The sequence below is a fragment of the Argopecten irradians genome, chromosome 7, assembly GCF_041381155.1.
Source record: "Argopecten irradians isolate NY chromosome 7, Ai_NY, whole genome shotgun sequence".
In the NCBI taxonomy this organism is placed as follows: domain Eukaryota; kingdom Metazoa; phylum Mollusca; class Bivalvia; order Pectinida; family Pectinidae; genus Argopecten; species Argopecten irradians.
The window spans coordinates 39,720,443-39,739,781 of NC_091140.1; the positions used below are offsets into that span (position 1 = coordinate 39,720,443).

Below are 19,339 nucleotides of genomic sequence, written 5' to 3' on the forward strand. Positions count from 1 at the left end.
TATTTTTTGTCCAAAACAAACATAACTACCATTCTTAATATCTACCTTACCGCTCACAAGGTTTGCATAATCATTACTTTGCTCAATTAGCAGTAATAGGCACCAATTGTACATGTAGCTCTGAAGACGACACCATTTTCTGTCAAAAAGTCTTTTGAGCTACAATATTGTAGCTACTCCACTAAATGTAACCTTACTAAACTCAGTTGGCGTTCACCAGTGCATTAACTGCCACACGCTTATTTTGACTTCATTTTCAATTTTACATCACGATGGTTTTACCAGTGAATACGGAAAATGGTTGTTCCATACTTGACGATAATGAATTGTTTATGAGTGGGGGTAAATACCGAAATTAGGAGGCGGACCTTTTTCCTGAAAATAACGTACCATGGGAAGTAACTCTTACTCCCTTTGTATAATAATCACTCTTCTTACAAGGAGGCTGGAAAGGTGTTATCATTTAACTAGAATCATCTAGACAGTGCCGAAAGAGAAACACGTTGCATTACCAGTGATTTAAGAGCAAGTAAAGGTAAATATCGACAGAATCAGAGTACAGGTACCTAACCTATTTCACATTTCAGCTCAGCCGTTTTTAAAACCTTCATTTACCCATTGATGATCAGACCGGCAGTGGTCGGGAAAACGCTGTTGATGTTGAAAGATTATGAGTACTGGCCCGTTTTCGTTTATTCGGAACAACCGGTTCGACCGTTTGTAAAAGTGTTTATTTCAAGTAGAAATCCTGACGGATCTGCAGTTTATGATACAGGCCTGTAAAGGCTTTGTCAAGGCTCGTCTGAAAACAATATAAAATCACCAGGTCCGTCTTTTATTCATAAACAAACAACTAGGTTCAGCCAGTCAAACCGCATAATCGAAAACGGCCTTAGTATACAGGTATAGATACAAATGTAGGTCTACCTTAGACCGTCAGATGTTTCAAGCTGCTACAGTAGTACATTACTGTTTACATTCATTTATTTACTATACTATTACCAGAGATTTGATAAACCCTGGTCAGACGGTTTTCTAAATCTCTGATACTTAAACCGTTTAACGTTCCCAGCCTAACGCAAACGCAACGCAAGAAAATCGTCCGTTAGCTAACGCTAACGATTGCTAACGCTAACGATTAACGATTAACGATAAACGATTAACGCAATACCGGCTAACGATTAACGATTAACGCAAAACGCAAAACGATCGGCTATGATAAACCGGAAATATCATTGTTATAATCACGGACACGGCTTGACGGTAAATATATTACGGATCTTGATGTTTTGAAATACAAACGAAAGTACAGGAAAAACTGGAGTATGTTCGGGATTAAAGTTTCTGTATATCATATAAACATTTGCCTATGAAAACTATATGGACGCGATGAAGTCAAAGACGACAGTACTCGATGCAAAGTTTCCATGGACAAAATAATGGACGTTTACAAAATGAATGACATGTGCAACTGTATGTATGGATAAAGAATGGTATTATTCTAAAGTGTCATATTTACCCGATATTTTAAGAAATAACAAATTGTTACAACATCTCTTTACTGATAATTACACAATGAAGTCAAACACGACTGTACTCGATACGAAGTTTCCACTTCACACGTACGTTTACAAATTACTTGTACAACCGTATGTATTAAGAGGTTACTAGGGTGTGCATTCATAAAAGCTCATTGCTTACAATTGACTAGGCATCGATTTTAGGGTCGTACATGTACATTTACAAATGCACGTACATACGCCACAGCTACTGTAATAAAGATTAAAGATTGAACATTTGAATTCGTGTTTCGCCATTTGCAGTTCTCTCATTTTATAGTTCATGCATATAATAAAGATATAAAGAATGAAAATATTTCACTTCCAGTTGTTTATATTCAAATTAATTCAATTATGCATAATCATTGATGACAACGACGATGAAGATAGTGATGCACATGCATACATGTATGTACACTGAAGATAACTGTAAAATTGTCTACGTATATTTGTAACTGGTGTAAGAAATATAGTTATTTGATCACATTTCACATCAAGCAACTCCTCAATTTACAGTTTAAACAAATTAATTATTCATACAATGTATAAGTGTAAGCTAATTCATTCCAACGTAATCTATAGGAAAGCATATTGCACACATCAAAATTTTGAAATACGACAGTACATATAAATTATGTCCGTGAAATGTACTGTCACAGTGTACATTTTTGTACGGGGCACAGGTAAGTTGGGTATACAGTTAATCTCCCTCCCAAGAAGGTGTTAATTACAGGTGAACTCCGCCCGTGGCCAGCTACAGGGGGTCGACACAAGGTAACACCAGTCGTGACCTATATACCTGTGCAGGTAAAATACCCGTGCGCGTCACGCTGGGAATTGAAAAGATTCCAGGTACAAATAACAACGAACACATGTGAGAAGGTGACTGTCCAGTTTTTATTGATATGAGCTAAACGTATATCCGTGTCTGATTTGACACGCGTACAGTACGTGTGAAGGCTTACAATGTAACGTACAGATACATGTACCCCTGCACAGTTCGAATTCTCTACACGTGTTCTACATGTAGTTGTAGGTATACTCGTACATTGCAAACATTTACATCATTCATTCCATTTTCATATAGATACAAGTACTAATTAATTGCGTTTAAAAATATGTACATGTAAATGCCAAATCTCACCTATTCCCCGTGTTCAAACTCGTCATATTAATGATTTTTTTTCACGAATTTGTTTACAAATCTCCCGAGTCTTTTTTTGCGTTCTTCGTACATTGATAATATTTAACATAACAAGAAGAATATTATGCAGCGTGTCTGTAATAACATTTTTATATTTTTATTATCTGTTTTAGCTATTTTCTTGTGTAATCTTTCAGTTGTCGTGGATTCTTTCTAAAATAATGCTTTTGACATTAATATTCTGTAAGACAGTTTCGTTAATATTTGAATTGCTTTCGCAGAAATCATAGTAACTACGTTTCTGATAATAATAATAAAAATAGTGATAATCACATTAAGTTTTGAAATGTCATTTAAATACGAGTATTTCAGAACGTTTTCACGGATAGGAGCGTACGTCATGTATGCGATCTTGTTACTGTACATATTTTTTATTTCAACCACATCTAACAAACATATATACATCCAAAAGAGATATAAAATGCAATACAATACACTTTATTCATATTTTTTTTTATTTCATAGATGTTATGATAATCGCTTCTACACGAAGCGGTAAACGTAATATATCATATCCGGATCGTCAAAGCATCTCACCGGCATTTGGTTCTATTTTTAGTGGCTAACGTTAGCGGAAGTGGGTCCTGCTAACGATTAACGCAAACGATTTCTAACGCAAACGATTGTAAACGCAACTAACGATTAACGATTGCTAACGCAAACGATAACGATTAACGATAAACGATTGCTAACGCTAACGATTGCTAACGGAAATAACGCAAACGCAAACGAAACGCAAATTTGGGAACGTTAAACGGTTCAGGTACTGTACTTAAAACATTTGAAGTTCCAATATCCGTACTGGCAAGCGAACAGTTTCTCGCCGAGTACCAATTTTCGACATTGCATATGTAATTGTATGATCATAGACAAACTTTGAAACAATTTTTTGTGGAAATCATGCAGTTTCTTCTAACAAATGAAGGCTTTATTGACTAAATTTGCGTGGAAATTAGGGCTGAAACGATTCATCGCGATACACATTGAATCGCGATATTTCTATGTCGATACGATTTTACGATACAGCCTTGTCGTTTCGGTTCGATACGATGCAGTCTTTACACTCACACTTGAAGCAATAAATCTTAGCCATATCAAGATTATCAGACATGGGATCAGACCCAAAAGAGGTGTAAACACTCTCTGACCATCTCTCCGCCTGTTTTGATTAACAGCCTGAGCCTATTAAGCCTGGTAGTGAGCTAGTCCTACTAACGTGTGTCTGTTGCAGAAGTCGACCAGCTGGTTGCGGCCGATTTGGAAACAAGCCACCAATATTTAAAGCCCTTACAATAAATGTAATGACTACAGCTAGTAAGAGTCGCATCAATAGCAAACACTTTTCACATTTGTTAATGATTTACTCACGTTTTCAGTGTTAAATAGGCCTACATTGTCTGATGGAAGTCATGAAATTTGCAATCGTAATGGCCGCCATTTTGGCATTTGGTAATTGTAATAAAGGAGTCGGATAGGTATAACAAACCCGGATTTAAACTAAATTTTATTACTGATATATGGCCTACTACTCAAATGTCAATGAATTTTACTGGTATAAAAACAATTTGTATTGAAATTTCATGAACACAGAGATTTTTTTTCTCTTAAACATTATTAAATGTAATAATTTAATTAGTAGGTCAAAAGATTTTTATTAGTATTTTAGGCATATAGCTAGTTGTTTTGAGAACAAGCTCACAATAAAATGATAATTATTTATAATTTTGAACCCTGTTCAATCAATTTAAAGAGATATTTAAATATAACATTTAAATAAGTATATTATTGCTTTAGAAATATTTCAAGTATACAAATATATGAACTTAGTATTATTATTTTTTGTTACAGTTAGATGGCTACATATACTTATATTCAAGTCATCAATTTTTTTACCTTTTTTGTAATAATTGGAGAAATTTATGTATATTTACATCAAACATAAAAAATGTCTCTTTTAGGTATGATTTATTTGTACATTTTAAAATCCAGAAGTAAAAAAACTGTTGAAAACGCAAGATGGCATAAAACAGAAGTATCGTATCGAAAATAATCGAATCGAGAGGCATGTATCGTGATACGTATCGTATCGGAGTACTGGTGTATCGTTGCAGCCCTACAGATGTATCTGTAAAGATACAGATGCGATGGCGAGAACTGGTCGCCTGCCAGTATCTGTCTTATTTTTTACATGATTTAGAAGAATTTAAAAAAAAAATCCTGTTGTAAATCATGCAGAGACAGGACTAAAGTGAAATAAAAAAGATGAACGATAATAATAAGGAAACTTTTGATAAAAACCAAATAAATTTTGAACATCACTAGATGGGTCCCATTTAGTCAAACAAACCGTTGTTGCCGAGAACGTTAGTCCGAAATCTTCCAAGAACGGCTTATGAACTTTCTGACTTAAGCTTCCATTGGCAACTTCAACTACATGTTCAAATACTAACAATATCGGGGTCAATCTAACTTGACTTTTTGTTGATAGTTAGGCTACCTATAATGAATTGGCTTTAACACAAAACTGGGTTGGGCACAATCTCATATATGAGTAACAATCCTACATTTGAGTAATCATTTAGTTACCCAAATGCAGGATTCTGTGAAATGAAAACACAAATTTGTTTTAAAAAGGGTGTCATAATTTTTACATGGCACCATCACTAATACAACTTTCTACATTATTACTCAAATGGGGACAAATAGTGTTAAATACAGTCTCTGTCACTCAGCTGACGAAGCATGCTTCAGCTTCTTTGAGGGGTAGTTTTTCACACCTGAGACTGGTCAGCTTTCGTTTCCAAAGTTCAATTCAACAGGAATGTGTATTTTTCCCTGCCCTTAGAAATTTAAACTCACCAATACAAATCATCAATGAACTAGCTAGGCCGAACAACATCTACTGTAATAACTTCAGTGATATATTTACTTTGTGATTAATTTGTTATATCTAACGTTTATCTGTTTATTTACATCTTAAATTGACATTTCTATATTTCTCTTTGTCTGCAGATGGCAGATACTAACAGTAATAATACCAGTGATGAACAAACATCGCCTCCTTCTCCACCTCCTCCTCAACAGAGTGTAATGGTAAGTCAACACACGTCCACTCAACCTGCCTGTATTATACATATATATTAGGGTATTTTTTAGTTGTCCTAATATAATATATATACCAGTATTAGGAAAAAAAAATAAAATGAATAAAGCCTAATGTGTATATATATACCCTTATATAGACAAGTTCAGCATATACTAGTCCGTTAAACCTGCCTTTTATATACATTGTATTATTATTTTTTTTATTTTGCAAACAAGAAATAAAAGCTTAATATATATAGGCAGGTTTAGTGGAATACAGTAACGTGCATTGTCTGTTTTTTGGGCTGAACAACTGGAATGGGTTGGTAATCACTAAATCAGAGACCATGCAGATAAATTTTGTCATTACAGCGTCCTCTGTTCTGATTGCTGTACAGTGCATTTCTCTGTTCTAATTGCTGTACAGCGTCCTCTGTTCTGATAGCTGTACAGCGTCCTCTGTTCTGATTGCTGTACAACGTCCTCTGTTCTGATAGCTGTACAGCGTCCTCTGTTCTAATTGCTTAACAGCGTCCTCTGTTCTGATTGCTGTACAGCGTCCTCTGTTCTGATTGCTGTACAGTGTCCTCTGTTCTGATGCTGTACAGTGTATTTCCTCTGTTCTAATTGCTGTACAGCGTCCTCTGATTGCTGTACAGCCCTCTGTTCTGATTGCTGTACAGCGTCCTCTGTTCTGATAGCTGTACAGCGTCCTCTGTTCTAATTGCTTAACAGCGTCCTCTGTTCTGATTGCTGTACAGCGTCCTCTGTTTGTTGCTACAGTCCTTGTTCTGATAGCTGACAGTGTCCTCTGTTCTGATTGCATTACAGTCCTCTGTAGCTGGATTGAAGAAAAATGTATCAGGTTCACTGACATGAAGATTATAGTTTAATGAATTAATAGCTACATCATTTAGTTTAAAGGTTTTCTGCTTTCAAAATGATGATTACCCCTAGGCCTGGTACTACAAATTATGTTGATACAATTAACATAATCAGTGCTTCTTTAAATTAAAGTGATCTTTACAAAGTTCTCTTTGTGTTGTAGGGTTTTATGCTGTCCAACAAGGTGGAGGCAGGACTGTGGCTCACGAGAATCTTCACCGTCATATGTACCTTCTTCTTCTTTATCCCAATTATAGGGTAAGGTCACAAAACACCATTTTTATAGGGTAAGGTCACACAGCACCATTTATAGGGTAAGGTCACACAACACCAATTATAGGGTAAGGTCACACAACACCAATTATTAGGGTAAGGTCACACATCACCATTTATAGGGTAAGGTCACACAACACCATTTATAGGTCACACAACACCATTTATAGGGTAAGGTCACACAACACCATTTATAGGGTAGGTCAGCCTTTTATTGTCTCCCGGCAGGAGGAGTCTAAATTCCCGATTTCTATATAAACCCCTCCGTTTTATTTTCGTTGCCATATTTGTGTACATGCTAGGTTAATTTTAGAACGAGAGTAACCACTCCATGACCCCTGGTCCAAACACCCAATGTGGCCCTAATTAGCAGCCTCCCCTTGGGCTATTTCCACCTTGGCTTGTTGTGTCATATCAACTTCACGTCTGTGTATTAACGTAAAAACTGAAGTCAAGAAGCCGACCTCTCTAGGCCGCCTAGAAACAATCAGCTGGCTTTTCAATAAATTTTATGACTACAGCTAACGTGGATCTGAACAGTACAACAAAAAAATACTGCTTACACACTAGTGAATGGATTTACTCTACGTTTTTAATGTTAAATAGGCTTATCTAGTATTTGATGGGATGTACACAAACTTTGCTATCGTAACTGGCCCGCCATTATTGGCGTAATTGTATTAGATGATCCGGATTTTATAGTATTTCCGGATTTCCTAAATTAACCACGTTTTTTTAAAAATGGATAAAAAAAAAGTTTTATTTTTTAGAATTTCTGTGTCGTGAATTTATTTTAGAAAAAAACAATATATTAATGAATAAAAATTTATCAGTAGTAACACTGAAGTTACATAAATAAAAATTAAAATGGTTATTTTTACTTTTTTTCTCTCTCAGATTAAATTACAATTTTGAACTACTACTGCTAACGATTCTGGTATTTTTTTTCAATTATAAGCTTAGTAAATTTTATGATACTATTACTCTAAGTTAATTATGCTGTTATTGTTAAGCGATTATTAAAAACTGCCCAAGAGTCTAATATTTAGAACAATAAAAAACTGCTCCTAGAACATGTATGGGCATGTATGGAATGTGTCTTTCTTTTGTTATATCAATGGTGATAAATTTCATCATAAAAAAAACCCAAGATATTAATTTTATTACATACATGAGGTTCATGGGTTCACAGTATTTATCATTTTTACACGGTTCAGTTTCACAGTTATTTTTTCTTATATATCACAGTACGCCCCACCAGTTTCCGGATATGCGAAATCAGGATTTTTTGAGCAGTTATCAGTACTTTCTACCAAAGATATTGGCCATTGATCCAAATCGTTTATGTAGTTGTAGATTTCTAATCTAGATTTCTGTTGATGCAATTACTAACTAAAGCGTCTATGTAAGGCATTTACAGTTTCAAATATGTTTATTTGTGAACATAATGTACCTTTTATACTTCATGATCAGTTGGAGAAACTTTACATTTCGGCAGCCATGATACGATTTTGTTTACGCAGTCAGTATTGCTGCAAGTTTCGTATTTTACTGTGGCTACAAAAAATACATCCTACGGTGTTTTTATGCAGTTAATACTTGCATTAAACTTTGAAATACTATCAAACTTTCGTCATATCAATAACAATACGGATCAAATTTCCCAAATACAACCCGATGTTAAAGTGTGAAGGCATGGCTTCAACTTGACGACATTTTTTTACACATGTATACGATGTTACATACAACTGCATGTAAGCACGTTGAAATTTAATCACGATCGTTTGCTCATTTGGCTGAGACAAATATACGTAAACATTCTTCTGTTAACGATCAAATTTGATAAAAACATGTGCAGTGAAATTCACTGAAAATACAATAAGGAGTCTGAACGGTGATCGTCTTTCCGATTCACGGCAATTGATTCACCTGTTTACTAAGATGGACAGTAACCTAATTTAATACTTTAAAATAACTATATGATTATTAAAACTTTTAGATTAAAATTAATACAGATTAATAAATTACTAAGCTTGTACATTTCTTTTTTTAGCTCACCTAGTCCGAAAGACCAAGGTGAGCTTATGCTATACCATGGTGTCCATTGTCTGTCTGTCTGTCAACAATTGACTACTTCTCCATAACTACTGGTCAGAACTTAACAAAATTTTACAGGTTACTGACTGGAAATAGTACAATGGTCAGGCTGACCCCCTTGGGGCCTTTGAGGCGGGGCCAAAAAGGGGTCAATTTGGCTATATCATATAAATGACTTCTTCTCTGAAACTAAGAATGGGATAGTACTCATAATGCAGTGGTAGCATGCTCTTATAGGGCGGGGATTCAAATTGTACAAATGATGAGGCTGACCCCAGGGGACCTGAGGGGCGGGGTCAAAAGGGGTCAATTTGGCTATTTCCATATAAACGACTACTTCTCTAAAGCAAAGCATGGGTATAAACACTCATAATGTAATGGTTGTATCCTTATATGGTTGGGATTCAAAATTGTATAAATGATGTGGCTGACCCCCGGAGGCCTGAGGGGCGGGGTCAAATTGACCTATTTCCTTATAAACGGCTTCTTTTCTGAAACTAAGCATGGGATAGCACTCATAATGCATCCTTTAGAGCGATGATTCAAAATAGTACAAATGATGGGACTGACCCCCTGGGGCCTGAGGGGTGGGGTCAAAAGGGAAAGGGGTCAATTTGGCTATTGCCATGTAAACAAATTCTTCTCTGAAACAAAGCATGGTATAACACTCATTATGTAATGGTTGTATCCTTATATGTTTGGGATTCAAAATTAAACAAACGATGGGGCTGACCCCCCCCCCCCCCTCCCCCCCAGGGCCTCATTTCTCTCTGAAATTATGTATTGGATAGCACTCATAGTTGTATGGTATCTATATATATAGCATATACGTTTATATGGTTGCAATTGGGATTCAAATTAATCAAAATTGTGGTGGGGTCAATTTTTGCTAATTATTCTAATTGTAAGAGTCTTTGTGATAGATACTTAAAAAAAGGTGAGCAATACAGGCCCTCTGGGCCTCTTGTTCTTAATTCTGTTCTCACTTCTTACTAATATTAAAATTATGATGTGTGGTAGCTTTCTATGTTTTTTTCTGAAAGTTCATTCTTGAATCTTCTCTCTTTAAATTATTTCAATAAATACTGTGATACTTATCGAATGGTGAGACAAGTATCGTGATACGTATCGTATCGTGGGGGAAGCGTACCGTTGCAGCACTATTATAGGGTAAGGAAAAGGTGCAGATCAAATATACATATCACATATGATACAGCACTTCATGAGATTTCAAGTTACATAAACAAAGACATTGACTAAAGATGACAAGGACATCATGATCAAAAGTCAAAAATAGATATTACTTATATAGTCCAAAAAATCATTAAAATTCAAAATTTTCACTTTGAATAGGGGAAATGGAGAAATTCATTCATAAATTAAGGTCTTCTTGGGATGTAACCAGACATGGCTAGAAACACTCTGGGAGGAAGGTGGGCAGGGGAGGGGTGCAGAGTTTGTATAAATCTTGACTCTGACTTAGATATAATCAGTTGTCAATGTTTTCATTGTCCATCAGTGATCTATTTAATGTTCTGTTATTATGATGTATTGTCTTTGTCTCCACAGGAGTGGCCCCCACGGGTTCTATCAGCGCGCCCTAATCAGTAATGCTGCCACCAGCGCCCTACGTTTACACCAGCGGATCCCTAACTTCCAGTTAAACATGGCGTTCCTGAAGATGCTGGTGCTGGAAGACAGCTGTCATTATCTCTTCTTCTCCCTCATCTTCCTCAACAGCTACCCAATTACCAGTATCCTTTGTTGTCAGTCAGTGTTAAATAACAACTAAATCTGAACATTCAGTCAGTGCTAAATAGCAATGAAAGCTGAACATTCAGTCAGTGTTAAATAGCAATGAAAGCTGAACATTCAGTCAGTGCTAAATAGCAATGAAAGCTGAACATTCAGTCAGTGCTAAATAGCAATGAAAGCTGAACATTCAGTCAGTGTTAAATAGCAATGAAAGCTGAACATTCAGTCAGTGCTAAATAGCAATGAAAGCTGAACATTCAGTCAGTGCTAAATAGCAATGAAAGACTGAACATTCAGTCAGTGCTAAATAACAATGAAAGCTGAACATTCAGTCAGTGCTTAAATAGCAATGAAAGCTGAACATTCAGTCAGTGCTAAATAGCAATGAAAGCTGAACATTCAGTCTGTTTAAATAACAACTAAAGCTGGCTGAACATTCAGTCTGTGTTAAATAGCAATGAAAGCTGAACATTCAGTCAGTGCTAAATAGCAATGAAAGCTGAACATTCAGTCAGTGCTTAATAGCAACTAAAGCTGAACATTCAGTCAGTGCAAAATTGCAATAAAAGCTGAACATTCAGTCAGTGCTAAATAGCAATGAAAGCTGAACATTCAGTCAGTGCTAAATAGCAATGAAAGCTGAACATTCAGTCAGTGCTAAATAGCAATGAAAGCTGAACATTCAGTCAGTGCTTAATAGCAACTAAAGCTGGCCCTGAACATTCAGTCTGTGTAAAAAATAAAAACTAAAAGCTGAACATTCAATCAGTGCTTAAAAGCAATGAAAGCTGAACATTCAGTCAGTGCTAAATAAGCAATGAAAGCTGAACATTCAGTCAGTGCTAAATATCAACTAAAGCTGAACATTCAGTCTGTGTTAAATAGCAACTAAAGCTGAACATTCAGTCAGTGCTAAATAGCAATGATATCTTAACATTCAGTCAGTGCTAAATAGCAATGAAAGCTGAAACATTCAGTCAGTGCTTAAAAGCAATGAAAGCTGCAACATTCAGTCAGTGCTAAATAGCAATGAAAGCTGAAAATTCATCAGTGCTTAATAGCAACTAAAGCTAAAACATTCAGTCAGTGCTAAATAGCAATGAAAGCTGAACATTCAGTCAGTGCTTAATAGCAACTAAAGCTGAACATTCAGTCAGTGCTAAATAGCAACTAAAGCTAGCTAAACATTCAGTCAGTGCTAAATATAGCAACTAAAGCTGAACATTTCAGTCAGTGCTAAATAGCAATGAAGCTGAACATTCAGTCAGTGCTTAATAGCAACTAAAGCTGGCCTCTGAACATTCAGTCTCTGTTAAAAATAACAACTAAAGCTGAACATTCAGTCAGTGCTTTAAAAGCAATGGCAAAGCTGAACATTCAGTCAGTGCAAAATTGCAATGAAAGCTGAACATTCAGTCAGTACTAAATAACAACTAAAGCTGAACATTCGGTCAGTGCTAAATAGCAATGAAAACTGAACATTTCAGTCAGTGCTAAATAGCAATGAAAACTGAACATTCAGTCAGTGCTAAATAACAACTAAAGCTAGCTGAAAACATTCAGTCTGTGTTAAATAACAACTAAAGCTGAACATTCAGTCAGTGCTTAAAAGCAATGAAAGCTGAACATTCAGTCAGTGCTAAATAGCAACTAAAGCTGAACATTCAGTCAGTGCTAAATAGCAATGAAAGCTGAACATTCAGTCAGTGCTAAATAGCAACTAAAGCTGAACATTCAGTCAGTGCTAAATAGCAATGAAAGCTGAACATTCAGTCAGTGCTAAATAGCAATGAAAGCTGAACATTCAGTCAGTGCTAAATAGCAATGAAAGCTGAACATTCAGTCAGTGCTAAATAGCAATGAAAGCTGAACATTCAGTCAGTGCTTCAAATAGCAACTAAAGCTGAACATTCAGTCAGTGCTAAATAGCAATGGATATCTTAACATTCAGTCAGTGCTAAAATAGCAATGACGAAAGCTGAACATTTCACGTCAGTGCTTAAAAGCAATGAAAGCTGAACATTCAGTCAGTGCTAAATAGCAATGAAAGCTGAACATTCAATCAGTGCTTAATAGCAACTAAAGCTAAACATTCAGTCAGTGCTAAAATAGCAATGATATCTTAACATTCAAGTCAGTGTTAAATAGCAACTAAAGCTGAACATTCAGTCAGTGCTAAATAGCAATGAAAGCTGAACATTCAGTCTGTGTTAAATAACAACTAAAGCTGAACATTCAGTCAGTGCTAAATAGCAATGAAAAAGCTGAACTTCAGTCAGTGCTTAATAGCAATGAAAGCTGAACATTCAGTCAGTGTTAAATAACAACTAAAGCCTGAACATTCAGTCAGTGCTTAAAAGCAATGAAAAGCTGAACATTCAGTCAGTGCTAAATAGCAATGAAAGCTGAACATTCAGTCAGTGCTAAATAGCAACTAAAGCTGAACATTCAGTCAGTGCTAAATAGCAATGAAAGCTGAACATTCAGTCAGTGCTAAATAGCAACTAAAGCTGAACATTCAGTCAGTGCTAAATAGCAATGAAAGCTGAACATTCAGTCAGTGCTAAATAGCAATGAAAGCTGAACATTCAGTCAGTGCTTAAAAGCAATGAAAGCTGAAAATTCAGTCAGTGCTAAATAGCAATGAAAGCTGAAACATTCAATCAGTGCTTAATAGCAAACTAAAGCTAAACATTCAGTCAGTGATAAATAGCAATGATATCTTAACATTCAGTCAGTGTTAAATAGCAACTAAAGCTGAACATTCAGTCAGTGCTAAATAGCAATGAAAGCTGAACATTCAGTCAGTGCTAAATAGCAATGAAAGCTGAACATTCAGTCAGTGCTTAATAGCAACTAAAGCTGGCTGAACATTCAGTCTGTGTAAAATAACAACTAAAGCTGAAACATTCAGTCAGTGCTTAAAAGCAATGAAAGCTGAACATTCAGTCAGTGCAAAATTGCAATGAAAGCTGAACATTCAGTCAGTACTAAAATAACAACTAAAAGCTGAACATTCGGTCAGTGCTAAATAGCAATGAAAACTGAACATTCAGTCAGTGCTAAATAGCAATGAAAACTGAACATTCAGTCAGTGCTAAATAACAACTAAAGCTAGCTGAACATTCAGTCTGTGTTAAATAACAACTAAAGCTGAACATTCAGTCAGTGCTTAAAAGCAATGAAAGCTGAACATTCAGTCAGTGTTAAATAGCAATGAAAGCTGAACATTCAGTCAGTGCTAAATAGCAGCAACTAAAGCTGAAACATTCAGTCAGTGCTTAAAAGCAATGAAAGCTGAACATTCAGTCAGTGCTAATAGCAATGAAAGCTGAACATTCAGTCAGTGCTTTAATAGCAAACTAAAGTCTGAACATTCAGTCAGTGCTTAAATAGCAATGAAATCTTACATTCAGTCAGTGCTAAATAGCAATGAAAGCTGAACATTCAGTCAGTGCTAAATAGCAATGAAAGCTGAACATTCAGTCAGTGCTAAATAGCAATGAAAAGCTGAACATTCAATCAGTGCTTTAATAGCAACTAAAGCTAAACATTCACATTCAGTGCTAAATAGCAATGATATCTTAACATTCAGTCAGTGTTAAATAGCAACTAAAGCTGAAACATTCAGTCAGTGCTAAATAGCAACTTAAGCTAGCTGAACATTCAGTCTGTGTGTTAAATAACAACTAAAGCTGAACATTCAGTCAGTGCTAAATAGCAATGAAAGCTGAACATTCAGGTCAGTGCTTAATAGCAATGAAAGCTGAACATTCAGTCAGTGTTAACAATAACAACTAAAGTCTGAACATTCAGTCAGTGTTAAATACAACTAAAGCTGAACATTCAGTCTGTACTAAATAGCAATGAAAGCTGAACATTCAGTCAGTGCTTAATAGCAATGAAAGCCTGAACATTCAGTCAGTGCTAAATAGCAATGAAAACTAAACATTCAGTCAGTGCTAAATAGTCAATGAAAGCTGAACATTCAGTCAGTGCTAAATAGCAATGAAAGCTGAACATTCAGTCTGTGTTAAATAACAACTAAAGCTGAACATTCAGTCAGTGCTTAAAAGCAATGAAAGCTGAACATTCAGTCAGTGCTTAAAAGCAATGAAAACTAAACATTCAGTCAGTGCTAAATAGCAAATGAAAAACTGAACATTCAGTCAGTGCTAAATAACAACTAAAGCTAGCTGAACATTCTGTCCGTGTTAAATAACAACTAAAGCTGAACATTCAGTCAGTGCTTAAAAGCAATGAAAGCTGAACATTCAGTCAGTGCTTAAAAGCAATGAAAGCTGAACATTCAGTCAGTGCTAAATAGCAATGAAAGCATGAACATTCAGTCAGTGCTTAATAGCAACTAAAGCTGAACATCAGATCAGTGCTTAATTAGCAATGAAAGCTGAACATTCAGTCAGTGCTTAATAGCAACTAAAGCTGAAAATTCAGTCAGTGCTAATCTCTCAGCAGACAGTCAGTGTGCAGTCTAAATTCAGTGCAATGAAAGCTGAACATTCAGTTCATGCTTAATAGCAACTAAAGCTGAACATTCAGTCAGTGCTAATTAGCAATGAAAGCTGAACATTCAGTCAGTGCTTAATAGCAACTAAAGCTGAACATTCAGTCAGTGCTAAACTATGCAATGATATCTTAACATTCAGTCAGTGCTAAATAGCAATGAAAGCTGAACATTTCAGTCAGTGCTTAAAAAGCAATGAAAGCTGAACATTCAGTCAGTGCTAAATAGCAATGAAAAGCTGAACATTTCAATCAGTGCTTAATAGCAACTAAAGCCTAAACATTCAGTTCAGTGCTAAAATAGCAATAGATATCTTAACATTCAGTCAGTGTTAAATAGCAACTAAAGCTGAACATTCAGTCAGTGCTAAATAGTAAACAACTAAAGCTAGCTGAACATTCAGTCTGTGTTAAATAACAACTGAAAAAGCTGAACATTCAGTCAGTGCTAAATAGCAATGAAAGCTGAATCATTCAGTCAGTGCTTAATAGCAATGAAAGCTGAACATTCAGGTCAGTGTTAAATAACAACTAAAGCTGAACATTCAGTCATTGCAAAATTGCAATGAAAGCTGAACATTCGGTCAGTGTTAAATAGCAACTAAAGCTGAACATTCAGGCAGTGCTAAATAGCAAAGAAAGCTGAACATTTCAATCAGTGCTATAATAGCAACTAAAGCTAAACATTTTCAGTCAGTGCTAAATAGCAATGAAAACTGAACATTCAGTCAGTGCTAAAATAGCAATGAAAACTGAACATTCAGTCAGTGCTAAATAACAACTAAAGCTAGGCTGAACATTCAGTCTGTGTTAAATAAACAACTAAAGCTGAACATTTCAGTCAGTGCTAAATAGCAATGAAAGCTGAACATTCAGTCAGTGCTAAATAGCAATGAAAGCTGAACATTCAGTCAGTGCTAAATAGCAATGAAAGCTGAACATTCAGTCAGTGCTAAATAGCAATGAAAGCTGAACATTCAGTCAGTGCTAAATAGCAATGAAAGCTGAACATTCAGTCAGTGCTAAATAGCAATGTAAAGCTGAACATTCAGTCAGTGCTAAATAGCAATGAATATCATAACATTCAGTCAGTGCTAAATAGCAATGAAAGCTGAACATTCAGGTCAGTGCTTAAAAGCAATGAAAGCTGAAACATTCAGTCAGTGCTAAATAGCAATGAAAGCTGAACATTCAATCATTGCTTTAAAAGCAATGAAAGCTGAACATTCAGTCAGTGCTAAATAGCAATGAAAGCTGAACATTCAATCAGTGCTTAATAGCAACTAAAGCTAAACATTCAGTCAGTGCTAAATAGCAATGATATCAGCCTTAACATTCAGTCAGTGTTTAATAGCAATGAAAGCTGAAACATTCAGGCAGTGTTAAATAGCAATTGAAAACTGAACATTTAGCAGTGCTAAATAGCAACCTTAAAGCTGAACATTCAGTCTGTACTAAATTTGCAAGAAAACTGAACATTCTAGTCAGTGCTAAATAGCAATACGAAAAGCTGAACATTCAGTCAGTGCTAAATAGCAATGAAAGCCTGAAAACATTCAGTCAGTGCTATAGCATAAACAACTAAAAGCTGAAACATTCAGTCAAGTGCTAAATAGCAATGATCATCTTAACATTCAGTCAGTGCTAAATAGCAATGAAAGCTGGAACATTCAGTCAGTGCTTAAAAGCTGAAAGCTGAACATTCAGTCAGTGCTAAATAGCAATGAAAGCTGAACATTCAGTCAGTGCTAAAAGCAACTGCTAAAAGCTGAACATTCAGTCAGTGCTAATTAGCAATGATACTAAAATAGCGTGTTAAATGAATACAACTAAGCTGAACATTCACTCAGTGCCTTAATTAGCTAAAAGCTACAAGTCATACTAAATAACAACTTGAACATTCGGTGCAGTTAACATAGCAATGATAAAACTGAAACATTCAGTCAGTGATTAAATAACAATGAAAAGCTGAACATTCAGTCAGTGCTAAATAGCAACTAGAAGCTAGCTGAACATTCCAGTCCTGTGTTAAATAACAACTGAAAGCTGAACTTCATTCAGTGCTTAAAAGCAGCTTGTCTGTGCTTAAAAGCAATAAATGAACATTCATTCAGTGTTAAATACTAAAGCTGAACATTCAGTCAGTGCTAATTAGCAACTAAAGCAATGGAAAGCTGAAACATTCAGTCAGTGCTAAATAGCAATGAAAGCTGAACATTCAGTCAGTGCTTAATTAGCAACTAAAGCTGAAACATTCAGTCAGTGCTAATTAGCAATGAAAGCTGAACAACATTCAGATGCTCAAAAGCAAACTGAAAGCTGAACATTCCGTCTAGTGCTATATAGCAATGCTAAACTGAACATTCAGTCAGTGCTTAAATTGCAATGAAAGCTGAACATTCAGTCAGTGCTTAAAAAGCAACTAAAGCTGAACATTCAGTCAGATGCTAAATAGCAATGAAAGCTGAAAAAACAAATTTTTTTTTCACATCAGTGCTTAATAGCAACTGAAAGCTAAACATTCAGTCAGTGCTAAATAGCAATGAAATCTGAACAATTCAGTCAGGTGCCTAAATAGCAACTAAAAGCTGAACATTCAGTCCGTGGGGTGTGTTAAATAACAAACTAAAGCTGAAACATTCAGGTCTGTGTCTTAATACTGCAATGGAAAGCCTGAACATTCCCAGTCAGTGCTAAATAGCAATGAAAGCTGAACATTCAGGTCAGTGCTTTAATAGCACATGAAAGCTGAACATTCAGTCAGTGCTAAATAGCAATGAAAGCTGAACATTCAGTCAGTGCTAAATAGCAATGAAAGCTGAACATTCAGTCAGTGCTAAATAGCAATGAAAGCTGGAACATTCAGTCAGTGCTTAATAGCAACTCTAAAGCTGAAACATTCAGTCAGTGCTAATTAGCAATGAAAGCTGAACATTCAGTCAGTGCTTAATAGCAACTAAAGCTGAAAACATTCAGTCAGTGCTAAATAGCAATGAAAGCTGAACATTCAGTCAGTGCTAAATAGCAATGAAAGCTGAACATTCAGTCAGTGCTAAATAGCAATGAAAGCTGAACATTCAGTCAGTGCTAAATAGCAATGAAAGCTGAAACATTCATCAGTTGCTTTAAATAGCAACTATAAGCTAAACATTCAGTCAGTTGCTAAATAGCAATGATATCTTAAACATTTTCAGTCAGTGTTAAATAGCAATGAAAGCTGAACATGTTCAGTCAGTGCCTATAATAGCAACTGGAAAGCCTGAACATTCAGCAGTGCTAAATAGCAACTAAGCTGAACATTCAGTTCAGTACTAAATAGCAACTAAAGAACTGAACACATTCAGTCTGTGCAAAATAGCAATGGAAAGCTGGAACCATTCAGTCAGTGCTAAAATAGAGTAATGAAAAGCTGAACATTCAGTCAGTGCTTAATAGCAATGAAAGCTGAACATTCAGTCAGTGCATAAATAACAAACTAAAGCTGAACATTCAGTCAGTGCTAAAATAGCAACTAAAGCTGAACATTCAGAGTCTGTACTAAAAAATAGCAATGAAAGCTGAACATATTCAGTCAGTGCTAAATAGCAATGAAAGTCTGAACATTCGTCTAGTGTTAAATAACAACTAAAGCTGAACATTCAGTCAGTGCATAAAATTGCAATGAAAGCTGAACATTTCAGTCAGTGTTTAAATAAAACAACTGAAAAGCTGAACATTCAGTCAGTGCTTAATAAGCAATGAAAGCTGAACATTCAGTCACAGTGCTTTAAATAGGCAATGAAAGCCTGAACATTTTCAGTCCAGTGCTAAATAGCAATGAAAGCTGAAACATTCAGTCAGTGCTAAATAGCAACTAAAGCCTGAACATTCAGTCAGTGGCTAATAGCAACTAAAGCTGAACATTCAGGCAGTGCTAAATAGCAATGAAAGCTGAAACATTCAGTCAGTGCTAAATAAC

The 19,339-nt window shown here is 35.6% G+C and overlaps 1 protein-coding gene across 1 annotated transcript; it reads left to right on the forward strand.

Moving 5' to 3' along the window:
- Positions 1-419: 419 nt before the first annotated feature.
- LOC138327216 (transmembrane protein 33-like) lies at positions 420-10,894 on the forward strand. Its single transcript, XM_069273196.1, has 4 exons — positions 420-535; positions 5,776-5,856; positions 6,896-6,990; positions 10,672-10,894. The coding sequence occupies exons 2-4, from the start codon at positions 5,776-5,778 to the stop codon at positions 10,892-10,894; spliced, it is 399 nt and encodes a 132-aa protein (XP_069129297.1). The 5' UTR covers positions 420-535.
- The last annotated feature ends 8,445 nt before the right edge of the window (positions 10,895-19,339 follow it).

Bases quoted from the DNA above. Each gene is read 5' to 3' on its own strand.
- LOC138327216 (XM_069273196.1), top strand. From the start codon at position 5,776: ATGGCAGATACTAACAGTAATAATACCAGTGATGAACAAACATCGCCT. The intron at 5,857-6,895 runs GTAAGTCAACAC...TTTGTGTTGTAG, and splicing joins CTCCTCAACAGAGTGTAATG to GGTTTTATGCTGTCCAACAA. The intron at 6,991-10,671 runs GTAAGGTCACAA...TTGTCTCCACAG, and splicing joins TTCTTTATCCCAATTATAGG to GAGTGGCCCCCACGGGTTCT.